Here is a 13,570-nt window from a genome sequence, read left to right as displayed (position 1 = left end):
CTTCATGAAAATATTTTATAAGATGAATATGAGATATTTTTTATATATATCTTAAAATACTTAAAAACGACATTTGTTTAAAAGTCTTAGAATAGTATTAGTATTTAGTCTGCTTAAGGCAGGGACATGAGCTATACATGCTAATTTCTCGTTAAAACGAGGTTACGAGATCTGTTGCAGCCTTTTATGGAAAGCAATCTAAATGCATATTAATCTCTAGTGTGAAGGAATTACAGCGTTCTATATATACCTAGTATTCTACTAGTATTCTTTTAAAAATATTTGAATAATATACAGCTTAAGTTAAATAGCAAAATAATTTAAATAAATAAAGCGATTTATGAATTTCATCCATGGAAAAGTTGTAATATACACTATATTCTACAGTATATGATAGCGGCTTCAAACCTGGGTTAGCAACGCTGAGTTTTATACGCAGTTTATTATTTATTCATCTCATGCTCTGTATAACATTGTGAGGAAGCTTGCAAACATCGTGATAGAATGAACTCCAAGTCTTCTTCGCTTGAGGAGAATAGGCTTTTGCCCAGCTTTAGGACATTTACTGACCGTTACGTATAATATTTAGTCTATTTTATATAGAATAAGGCAATTAGATCAAGGCAGACGCGATTAGGCGTAATAACGCGTAGGTGATTTAGCAATGGACGGTAGGAATTTGCAAACCAAATGTTTAGTTCATCGATTCCATGAGCAGCTATAGAGCTGACCAAGACCGAACTATGTATATTAAATAAAACGAAATCTTCTTTACTTTATTAAGAATTAGAAATACAAGTTACCTTTGTTATCGTTATAGTAGAACAGAATATTGCTCTAGTGATATATCAAAAGATTGTCCCTTATCCTATGTTTATTGAGAACTTCGAACGCGAAGCGGTTATTGATCTATTATCGCAGGAAAATACAAAGTCATTTTTCAGCTTGCCTAGTGATTTTTCAATTTCAAATAACCCTAAGGTACATTGATCATCGACTAGCTTAAGTAGAAATAGCTACATAAAAATCTAAACATTGAAATAATTATTTATACTGTGAAATTGTTTGTAGAATTACCTGATACGATTATGATAAAACTAATTTTAACAGAAACGAATAGTAAGGAAAGTCATCTGATTCGAATACAAATGTTTTATTCTTGTATCGTGTTGTAAATGAATACTCGTACATGTCAGTGTCGTCGCTCACGCGACGCGCCGAATTCTTGGTGAATTCGTCCGCCTAACTTTGCCCATTAAACTTAGTATCTATGTTATAATAATGATTGAAACTTCAAGTCGTTGAACCTTTTTAATGACAAGGTTAGATAGATTATTGCGTATTTTTTATTCTTTTATTAAAAAAAAGGATTTTATTACTTATCAGATCATAACATCGACTATAAACTAACAATTTTAATTACTTCCATCTATTCTATAGCCATATTACTAGTTTGTCTAATTCATTATCATTCAGTTACGTCCTAACATTTACTTATAAGGTAATAAATACTTACAAAGACATAAAATCGGAAATACCTTTTCTTATTATTTTAATTTATTCTATATTACTATTTTATCTTCAACTGAAATAAAATCAGTTCGATGAACCTTGAACGATGCATAGAGTCGCGTGCATCATCCTAATATCCTGACTCTAATGCCACATGCAACCCTGGTACCAGCTTTTCAAGGACACACATAAAATTCAGAATCAACCGAGTCTCACGCTATCAATGCAATTTACGATAAAGTCAAACGCTGTGAATCAAAATCGACAGAATTACGTATTAAAAAACGAATCACCGAAGAACCAATAACCAATCAATTTTATATTTATTAAAAAATGATGTTTCTAAATTATATACTAAGCCAAAGATGAGCATGCAATTAACTAACAATTTATTTATTCGAATAAATCAAAACCACTCCTAAATATTGAAGTTCCCAGCTTATGTAATATTTACTTCATTAAGTTATCACGTCATCGTCAATATTGAACAATACCCGTTCGCTACTACCAGTTACGGAGCTAGTTTTTATTACGAGAAATGCAAAACGGTTCATGGAATATCTTCCAATCTTCCGAGTCCTTGACCGGTAGCGGTCAAGACTCATGATTGTATTCACCTTGCGTTTCTCCGAATTTTATATCTTAATTATTTTAGTCGCGTTGTTTATCACAGTATAAATAATTGGATTTTTTTGTGGTTATTTATGTAATTATATATAAATAACACCGTTATGGTTATTAAGGTGACATCATTTTGGCCGAGACGGCCATCCGTTTCGGTAAATAGTTAACTGCGCAGAAGATATAATAGTACTTACACCATATGAGTACGCAAACTTAAATTCGAAATTCTCTCATTATCTAGAAATGTGGGGTCGGCTTTCCAGTTCTGGAAACAAATCTAGTGCGCAGAGAATACAGTCAGCTGTGGTGTGTGTGCAGATGTGTTATCACAGCCATAGGAATATAACATTGCTATATAACTTGGAGCTGCTGCAGAAAATATTTTGGCAAAAAAGTCTTTAGCCAATAAGATGAGATATAATAATTCCATAAAAAAAGTTATTTTGAAATTTACTTCATCTTGATATTACTTAAAATTTGTATTGTTCATACACCTATAAATATACATTACTATGTTGTAATTATGGCTACGCTAGATTTCTAGAACGTAGAAATAAATGCTAAGCTAAACCAAAAGAAAACCAATTTGTAATTTCTTCCAAAACTTAAATATATTTCTTTTTTGTGCAGGAACCAAGAAGATGGAATACAAGACGAAGCAGTGGCACGAGAAGTGTTTCTGCTGTGTTGTGTGCAAGAACCCGATTGGCACCAAGAGCTTCATCCCACGAGAGCAGGAAATCTACTGCGCCGGTTGCTACGAGGACAAGTTTGCTACACGTTGCGTCAAGTGTAACAAGGTATAACTAAATTATATATTATGTAGTAACCAAAAACGGTCCTCATTATGCAGATTTATCAGCCATATCATTTTAATACTAACCGCTTAGGATTATTTAAACTTCTTATGATATCGAACTAGATACATGGGCTGCACTACACTTGAACTTTTCTACCCAATCTTTAAAATACAAATATTGGATTTAATTCTTTTTTCAAATAAAACTCAGGTCAAATATATGAATTTACTAACCATATATATCCTTAACCTTATTCGAATTTATGAAATTATCAAAGCGAAATAAAATACAATTATTCCTAAGGTATTATTTCTATACTTTTATATCAACTTAAGCTTACATTCAACACAATTTCAGATCATAACGCAAGGTGGTGTAACATACAAACACGAGCCGTGGCATCGCGAGTGCTTCACATGCACGAACTGCAACACGTCGCTCGCCGGAGAGCGCTTCACGTCTCGCGATGAGAAACCCTACTGCGCCGAATGCTTCGGAGAGCTGTTCGCTAAGCGCTGCACTTCTTGCACCAAGCCAATCACTGGTAAGAAATATAATTGTTGGAAAAAATTATGTATTGACTCTTTAATTTGTAAAATAAACGAAGAAAAGAAAGAAGAGAACCAGTAGCTGAACTTCTTCAACAAGAAATAACAATCAATAAAACTTTTTCTTTCATGAGTTTCTCATTCCCAATCTTTCAATATTAAACAGCATCGTTTACTTAAAAGCAGTTTATTATTCATTCATAATACAATAAAAAATATTATGCAAGCAATCCTTGTCTGATGATTTAGCTTACCGCCACAATCCATGTTGTCGATGAGTTAAAAGCCGGTTCTGTAAACTGGAACTTACTGACACGACGTTAATTACACATTAAACTGTCAATTTGCAGGTATCGGCGGCACTCGTTTCATCTCGTTCGAAGACCGTCACTGGCACAACGGCTGCTTCATCTGCGCACAGTGCAAGACCTCACTCGTCGGCAAGGGATTCATCACCGACGGACAGGACATCATCTGTCCGGAGTGCGCGAAGCAGAAGCTCATGTAAATACACAGCTTGCTCTAACGCCTCCATGCTCTCACTAATGACTATTCGGACATAAATCCCAACCAGATGTTTCCTAAGGATATTAACGGACATTGCCATAACAGCTTCGCTTTTAGAGACTCGTGACTAAACAGTTTTTGGTCTTGTGCAGCGACAAGACAATCCTACCGATAGTCGCAAACGCGAGAGACTGGTGCGCGTTCAGAACGCAGGGAATACCCAGCGACCAACTTTTCGACCTTGTCGACGAAACCAATTTTCGTAAGGTCAATCTATAGTCACTCGTTACTTCAAGTTGTTGACGATATTTTTTATACAAAAACGAGAAAATCACAAAAAAATAATATATATATATATGTAAATGCACAAATAAAATATCTAATTTCGCTTTTTTTACTCGATTATTACTTAAGGTGTTTATATATTTTGTTTTAATTATTGTTACTAATAACAGCCGTTTCGGGAACCAGTATGTATATTTATAAGTAGCAGTATATTATGTAATTGTGCTAATTGCCATATAATTTCGCTTTGGCTGTTGTATTAGTCCCTTAGGTATGACTTATATTTGTCAATTTACCTAGTGCAATTCACACGATGCCTTAATAACATATCTAAGTCAATTTCAAAATATTTTTGTTTTAATCATTATTATCTATGCCAAGACATCATAAACTTAAAACGCCTGGTGTTGCCAGGTGTTTATAAGTCGTTTTTTTAAATGATTGTTACTATCAAATAAGTGCTTGTCATTGTTTAAACTGCGTAACATAGTATAATAAGTGTAATAAATAAAATTACCTACAAAGTAATGTATGTCTATATTATTTAAGTATTTATTTATGAGTACGCACTTATGAGAGGGATCGCCGACAATTTATGTAATGATGTCGATCGTACTGTGAGATTTGACACGTGTAGTGCTGCCATACTCTCCATCGGACGATAGCTTCCTAACACTAAATTATTAAGTGACGTTATGTCGTCTAGTTTTTACTAATAAAATAAAAAATAAAATATTTTTGTTCTCTAATGGGAACCACTCGTTACAATAATGTAATTGAATGTTATATCTATTTTTAAATGATAATAAACTATTTTTTTAGACGTAGACTTGTATTTTAAGAGGATAACATCTGTGTTTTGAGATCGCAGTTGCGGAACGACCACGAAATGTCAGGGGAACACTTTGTAAGGGTAATCGTTAAGGGATAAATTATTAAAATGTTGATAAAATTATTATTAATTTATGATTAATATACACCTTGAAATTGCTTAGTTGTGTGATCTGATCTAATAATAATTCTTGTATCTATCAATAGATTGTATAAACTATGAAACTGAATTAAATGATCGAAATAACTTTATTGTTTCTTATTTATTTTTCCTCCTTCCCTCTTCTATCATATCATTATCGTAAAGGATAATATTTTATTTTGAAGTTATATCCTTATATGCTTTTTCGATATAGACTTTTATTACTTAAATAGACTTAATGTATAAAACAGTTGATCTTAATCATAAAGGCAATGAAATTAAAAAGGCAACAATCTGATTTATTTGGCAAACTCCACGCGCTATGAGTCATGAGAATAGGATGGAACTCAGTCAAAGTATATCAACAGCAATAGACACAGACAGCATTGGAGATTTATCGAGCGAAGGAACTATCCAACTCTGGTTATGCTCAGATTTATGAGATTTTAGCAATTATGTCTAAACAGGTGTTTGTGTGTATGTTCAACTGCAAGAAGAAGAGTTTGCTGACGTTACCGCTATTTGGTGGATTGCGCGTCTCTGGGTCGGATCATATTCTGTTCGTGCGCGGATTATTAAAGCAAATCTGTAATTTCTGTTAATTCGTGTATTCCTCTAAGAACTTCAAACTTCGTTTTTATTCGAGATAAATAAAATGAAACAAATTTGTAAATTTTTCATTGATTATTTCTAAAGCGTTTTATGCTCATTTTGTTGAATATTATTTCATAGTGTTTCATTAATATAAAAAAAGGAAATTTTATTTCTGGGATCTTATATTATGAGAACGATATTATGTACCTGGTAAAAATATTCTGGAACGTCATCTGTAATTATCCTTTACAATAATTTAGGTATGGAAAACAACAAATATATTTTAAATAGGCTTATTTTATTGTTTTTACATCTTAACAGAGATTTCTGATACAAAGTAAAGTCCTTAAGCTAAGCTTTAACATAATCTTATGTACAGATTAATAAATCTGTATAAAGATAAATAATACAAGCTTTACATTTATAGCCATACACTTTTATATAAATTAATTTCATTTTAGGTTATAACGCTGAATAGAAACTAAATCACAATAATAATAAAAAAATATACATAAAGAGACAGTTTACTATTACATAATAAAATAAATTATAAGCTTCTCTTATTAACAATATAAGAAACATTGTTGCTCAACTTAAACTGTAATAAACTGCAACTCAAGGAGGGCACGTCAAATTACAAAAAAAAAACTATTAGTCAATAGTCACTCAAAGTCGTCCTCATATCAGTCGGTTCCAAAGTATTTCTGTCCAAAGTGGTTTGGAGCCACTGGGTGTAGTTCTGAGGTGAGTATTTTCATCTTCGGTACATAATCGACTACAGCCTGTGCTGCTGCGGGAGTACAAAATAGATTGGAGAGTATAATACGCTCTTCTTTGACACCATGCTGTGTGAGCACATTTACTGCCTGCAAATATGTAAGTGTTACATTAATACACTAAGTAAGTAATGTCAACTAATATATGTGTAATGAATATGTGCAGGCGAATATATCACAAATTATAAAAACAAAATTTTTATACGAATGTATAATTTTAATGAAGACCAGGTTAAATCAAGAAAAGATAAATTTAAAATTTAATGTACGAACACAATGACAAAACTTATTTAGGCCAGAAACAATATTAATTTATAACAAAGTAATAAATTGGATCCAATTCTTTTTCCACACATATATTAACAATTATTGTTTATTTCTCTAACTGTCTTACTGTTCTTACATAGTACAGTAAGATCTGAATTGAACCAAATATAAAAATATATTTAGTTAGCATAGCCTCTGAGTAGTACAAAATAAAAGAATTCTTATTATACAATTAAAGTATGTCACTTAAATTGTATTTGTAATAAATACAATAAATATAAGCCAAGATGAACATACCTGTTTGACAGTGTTACCAGTAGACATAATGGGGTACATTAAAAGTACCTGCCTTCGAGCAATATCTTCAGGGAACTTTGCATATACAACATGTGCTTCATGAGTGTCATTGTCACTCTCTACCAGAATTTTCCCTATGCGTATGGATCGACAACAATCTCGCAAGCCCTTGAACATAAAATAGTTAAGAAATAAGTACCTTGTGTCCAAAATTCAGATAGTAAATAGGCAAATACAATAATACATTTTATTTTATATTTCAAACATTAAAAAATCCTTCCTTGATTTTGTATGGAATTTCTTATGGAACTCAGGACTTCTTATGGAATTGGTGATGATATGATTGCATAGAATTTGTTCATATTTAGAGTTATTTTAAGAAAAGGGGTGAAATTAAGGCTGATAGTTTTTATGGAAGTTTGTAATGTAATGAGTGTTGTAATGGGGTGTACAGCTAGTTTAATCAAGTAAAAATAAAATATCTAGTAATCACATTTAATTTGCTATGATAGTTTCAAATATACAGAGATGTCTGTCAAGATTGATTTGTGCATGTTTAGATTTTCTGTCAAAATCAGCTGTTATATTTTCTTCAAATAATATATATTAAGATGTCATTTGTACGCACCTGCTCCATGGCCTCTCCCGATCTAACAATAGAAACCCCACAATTTCCAGATCCATATTTTAAACCCTTATATAGAGCTCCTGTTGGCGTAATAACTTCACAATCCGTGAATGGTAGCTTATTCAAACTCTCTTCAATAACAAGTCTAATCAGGCGATCAGCATAGAACTTGAAATCACTTCGAGATGTATTCCTAATGATAACAAAATACTTTTACTTGAATATAAAATAACTAATTATCATTAAAATAACATTGAGAAAAAAGAATTAGTTACGTATTCCTGATTAAACAAATTTATATACAATTCGTTAATGTAAACAAAGCCTTCTCAATGATTTCAACATAATTGTTCAACATAAAATAAAAAAGTTAGACTGCACTATTATTCTATTGAAAAGGGGGATTGGAAAATGTAAAATGAGTATTAAACAAGGCAACACAACGAAACCTATTTAAGTATTATAACCTTACTTGTCTCGAAGTATCGTTTGTAGTTCCTTTATGTTATCATTAGAAGGCAATAACATCAGGTTGTCGCCAAACTGCTCCTTTACATCATTCGCATCCCATTGGCGAATATCATTATCAATTAATTCCATTTTTTGTGCGTATTTAATAGCAATGTGTATAAAATTTATGATAAACAAAAAGGTTTTACAGCAATCTCTCTGTCAATGTCACCAAATTTACTGACAAGTGACATACAGATGACAATGCCGGAAAACGGCAACATCTGATAGAAATATAAAGAAAGACATACATTATCAAGAGCGTTTGACCATCTTGTTCAACTTGTCTTCACTTTATTTTATATGATAGACTGCCTTTTTACAAATTAAGGCCTGTTTTTACTTTTTTCATACAATTTTTAAAACAAATATACGCATTTAGTAATTTATATATTTCTTAAGGGACTGCAACAATGTAATCTTATTTGGCATGTTGCCACATTATGTTTGAATCATATATTATTATACTATTTTTAACTGAAGTAGTAAAACCGTGACACAAATGTCTAATCCTGTTGAAATTATATGCTATGTTTGAGAGGTTATTTATTTTAATGAAAACATGAAAATAAATTACAAATTTCTTTAATAATTAATTAAGTTCTTGACAAATATGCAACATACAAATTAATTTAATTAGGTTTATTTGAAAAGATATACTTCATAAAAGTCCGCACTCATCGCTTATTTTACCACTAAATACTAGCACTATTTATTGGTATGTTCAGGTTTGAAGAACTGTCTTGTCTGTCCAATCTGCCACCAAGTATGGGAAATAACTTGGTGGCAGATTGGCGATGTTAGGAATGGATATTCCTTACATCGACAATGTCTATGGTGGTAATTACGTACCACTCTGTGGGGCAGTTGCCATTCCACCTTACTATTAAAGGTAGTAAAATGAAACAAAATATATTTAAAGAATGCTTTATTTGCCCAGAAATACAAATTAATTATTGCAAGAATAATTCCACTTTTTTTAATTACATTATCTCTGATTGTATGTACATACACATACGTCAGATCCACTTTGATTGTAATCACAAAACATTTTCGCAAAAATATATTTTAAAATATCTTCTTGAAATATGGAACCGTTATCGCTAATTCGTTTTAGCTAGGCTGATTTATACTTTCCTTGTTACAAGAAAATTAGTAATAATATAAATAAATGCTAAGTGTTGATTTCAAAAATTTGTGTTTCGTACTTCTGAGTTGAATTTTAAAATAATAACAAGATGTCGGATTTAAGGTAAAAAATATTTTAAATGGATTCCCATTAGTTATTATTCTTTCAATTGTTTTTATTATGTTATATTCAGAAAGAAAAATCAGTACCAATAAATATATTTATTTATAAGCGCTAGGCGAGGTGAGTTAAAAACAATTAACTTAAAAGAAAAACTTTTAAGAAAAAAGAAATTTGTTGTGAAAACCAATACTTATTATAATTATACACATAATAGGTATTACAAATTTTATTCAGGACCAATATTTACACGCCTAACATTTTTCTGAAAATAATAGAAAGACACCTATTAAATCACGGAGTTCCCTATAAAGATTTAAAATTATAATTATAATATGAAATCCCATTTCTAAAATACCCAATGCGAATATGTTATTTCCCTCATGAAAATAATGACATAAATTCGAATGATAGTTTATATAGGTACCTAGTGAAAAAGGAATTTAATCTGGAAACAGTATAAAGTCTGTAAAGGGCATTTATCAAAATAAAAAAATCAACTGACTACCAATACTATTCTTACATTTTCTATTTATTAGTCGAATTGACCTTGACCTAGAATCTATACTAATTCTGCACACCTTTGTAGCAAAATGTTATGTTACAAGCGGACAAATACTTCTAACATCCTAAAATGTTGTAAGAAGATAACGTTGATTTTAATTTTTGTAATTAGTATATTAACAATTCATCTGTTGTTTCCGTAATCTTACGTTCCACAAATATGGCCTCATTTGAACCTGTTTCTTTGAACTATTTAATTCTTCAAATAACTATAGTTACATTTAACAGTTTTGTACATTATATGAGTCATTTGATTAATGACAAAATTTTCTATAAAATATCCGTACTAATACCGAAAATTTAAATGAATTGCGAAATAGTAGTCGTCTTTGCGACAGACCTATTCTTCTATTCAGAATTGTCACAGACAAATTTTAAATAGGGTTATTAAAACGAGGGTATTCGTTTGTCTGTGGTAACCTTATTCCCGCCAATTTGACCTTATGTCAAAAAACGCATTAAAATTCTTTTGTATCCGCGATTATTCTACTTTAAGATAAAGTATTAACTATCGAGGTTATTTTCACACGGAAAAGGGGGCTTATTAGGTAAATAACCTAAACTTTGTACATTATAATTGGGCACATTACATCGAGCGATACATTGTCACGAGCCATGTATAGGAATTATTTAGCTTACCTATAACTTTTATTACTTCCCGTTAACCATTCTATTTACAATATGCCAGCTTACAAAAATGTTATTTACTAGTCAAGCAGTTGATTTAATATATAAACAAAAAACAAGCTGTACTGTAACCGTCAATATAACATTAATATCGCTTAATCCTCTAGCTGAAATTATATCTATAGATTACACTTTGTGCACTTGTCTGACAAGCGTTACCAAAGTTTTAAAACTAAAACATCGAGACCAATCACCAATGTAACCGATTTGATAAATAATTTATAAAATCTAATATTCAATGGTTCAGCAGACGGTGAGAGGTCCTCCTGGACAAACCACGACCATTGGCCATATCAAGCTGAAAACCCACGATTCGTATCTGTACAGGTCGTAAGACTACCCTTTACAAATAAATTACATTAAAAATCACTATTTTTTAAGTAATAAATACGATAACAACAAAGGAGTTACGCGCTTCTACTTCGGTCGCTATGCCACAGTTTACATGGGACTATAAAATTTATATAATTTCAACTATTTTTTTTTTATCAATTGATTATTTAAAAAGCTTTTTAACAGCACTTCAATCTAATTCAACTAATGAAGTATTAATCTTATTAAAACTCTATTGAGTGATTTTGTGTAATATTAAATAATCTTTTTTAACAACATTGTAAGCTAAACTACACATTTTACTATATAACAATTGGCCTACATAGAAAAAGAATTAATTATTGATGATATGTTAATAAATTAATATTTCATAAAATATTTATATAAGATTTACGGTTCCTGTATTATCTGTGCTCATAGAACTGAAGCAAAAGCTCGAAGCGCCAAGGGCGAGTCGCCACCAAGCATAAGAGATCTAAGCCAATCTCATACCAGCGGAAACAACTTAGCATGGAATGTAACACGTGACGACTCGCCTTAAGCTGACGGCACCGATTTTAAACAATTTCTGATTATTATAAATTTAATAAACTTGTGCTGAAAATAATAGATTATCAAAACTTTTTCTTATTAATTAAATTGTCACTAAATAGACCCAACGCTTTTGTTACGAGACAGTTGCACATCCTAAAATTAGTTGGTACAAAATGCAGCAGATACGCTACTCCATATTACAATACATACAAACTGAATTCAGCTTTTGTATAAATCTTGCGCAAGAAACGATTCAAATAAACTAATAAATTAGTAACGTCTTTTGCACACGTTTCGTGTCCAACGTAACATAGTTCATAAGATGAAAACAATAAATAAAACGATAGAAAATAACGTTTAAGTAAATAGAAATTGTACACAAATTAATCAGCGACATAATATTGCTGCAACATACGATTATTATACAAAAGGTTAAATCTCATGAACTATGTCAAGTCACGTGTGATGGTTGATACATAACATGTTGCGCGTTTTTTAACATGCATCACGTAAATGCTAGGTGTCTTATGTGTAGTATTAATTATGTTTACGAAGATAACGCTGTCAATAAAAAGACTAATCGTTCTAATACAATAATTGTAAACAGCACATAACATTAGTTCACACGTATGTAATTTGCAATTAATTATTTATAAATATGTAACAAACGTTTATTTTCATAACATGTTGCTTAATCGATCGTATCATTGATTTAAGTGAATTAAGGCACTAAGCGGCCAATGTCACGCTCAGCCGACTCACGCGCATTCGACACGCACATTGTTTTTAATTAGAATTTTATTCAAAGAAATGTATAAAGCCAACACAAACATTGACATTGGATTTGATTTTTGTTCAATATATTCAGAGTCAGAATTAAACAATCGTATAAAGCTGAAATCCATGGTTGAGGTTATGATCTAATTCAGCAGTCTCAAACGATGACTCCAAATTGTTTTCCTTAATGTATCTAAATCACCTTAACTTTTAATCTAATTCATATTTACTACGCACAAGATTTTATCAAAAGCTATGTTTATTGATTGCATCGTTCAAATCGAGAAATTGTTTAATCGGTGGCCGCTGATAACCTGTACAATAATTACATATCACAAGACCGACTAGTGTACCAATCCGTTTCTCTGTCTCGGGTACCCGTTGTATTCGACCTTCTTCGTCGGTGCGATCTCTGGGAGGGGTTCGGTTTTGGCTTTCTTCCCGCGTTTCGGGGAGAGGTAGGCTTTGTAGAAGAATTGAGAAAATAGAACAAAGTAGGAGAAGTACATTGCCATCGATAGTTTGATGTTAATTTGGCTGATGTGGCACGAGTCGGGAGGCACGGTGGCGGTGTAGTTGTGAGCCCAGATGTTGATTGCGCAGCCGACTATCATCTGAGTGAGCTGGAGCACTGTGATGGTCATGGCTAGCATCTTCGGTGGATATTTGCCCATACTGACGAGAGCGTAGTACGAGTACATCACACTGTGGAAGAAGAAAAAATTACGTATTACGGATTTACAATTAATTTACATATAACATCGGTAGAGTTATTTTTTTAAGCACTTTATACAACTTATATTTATAATTCTTACTTAAGCTAATGTTTATTTCCCAAAAATCGTTAAAAATTTTCACGATCTCTCTGTGAGGTGAATGTCCGCTAAATCTCGCGTTAAATAAAGTTTCAAAATATAAGATCGATAGTATTCGAGGTCATTTTTTGCTGTTGATAAATAAAATAAAATAATTACGACATACCATTGCATGAAAAAATATATATTTATTATAGACATTTATTTTATTTTTCGTGCGTAAAACTTGTGTTTTTTTCTGATACAAGTCCGCATTATTAAATAAAATCAACAAACAAGTTTTGGTTAAA

General features: G+C 31.5%; 3 protein-coding genes across 9 annotated transcripts in view; 1 reads left to right on the top strand and 2 right to left on the bottom strand.

The window, feature by feature from the left end:
• LOC125064024 (four and a half LIM domains protein 2) overlaps positions 1–5,359 on the top strand; it is a 151,673-nt gene extending 146,314 nt beyond the window's left edge. For all 7 annotated transcript variants that reach the window (XM_047670791.1, XM_047670789.1, XM_047670790.1 and 4 more), the window contains 3 exons: positions 2,767–2,936; positions 3,294–3,480; positions 3,835–5,359. In XM_047670791.1, coding sequence (XP_047526747.1) covers positions 2,767–2,936; positions 3,294–3,480; positions 3,835–3,992 — 515 coding nt within the window. In that variant the 3' untranslated portion in view covers positions 3,993–5,359. The remainder of the gene's footprint in view (positions 1–2,766; positions 2,937–3,293; positions 3,481–3,834) is intronic.
• Positions 5,360–6,162: 803 nt separating this feature from the next.
• Positions 6,163–8,477, bottom strand: LOC125064135 (uracil phosphoribosyltransferase homolog). Its single transcript, XM_047670960.1, has 4 exons — positions 8,284–8,477; positions 7,812–8,004; positions 7,184–7,351; positions 6,163–6,709 (listed from the first exon to the last, which is right to left on the bottom strand). The coding sequence occupies exons 1-4, from the start codon at positions 8,409–8,411 to the stop codon at positions 6,527–6,529; spliced, it is 672 nt and encodes a 223-aa protein (XP_047526916.1). The 5' UTR covers positions 8,412–8,477; the 3' UTR covers positions 6,163–6,526.
• Positions 8,478–9,784: 1,307 nt separating this feature from the next.
• The window catches only part of LOC125063960 (elongation of very long chain fatty acids protein 6), a 37,148-nt gene continuing 33,362 nt past the window's right edge, over positions 9,785–13,570 (bottom strand). Inside the window, exon 4 of the mRNA XM_047670696.1 lies at positions 9,785–13,170. Within this exon, the coding sequence (XP_047526652.1) occupies positions 12,810–13,170 (361 nt within the window). The 3' untranslated portion in view covers positions 9,785–12,809. The remainder of the gene's footprint in view (positions 13,171–13,570) is intronic.

Source organism: Vanessa atalanta, chromosome 5 (genome assembly GCF_905147765.1).
Source record: "Vanessa atalanta chromosome 5, ilVanAtal1.2, whole genome shotgun sequence".
NCBI lineage: Eukaryota > Metazoa > Arthropoda > Insecta > Lepidoptera > Nymphalidae > Vanessa > Vanessa atalanta.
This window is presented reverse-complemented; position numbering and strand designations above follow the sequence as displayed.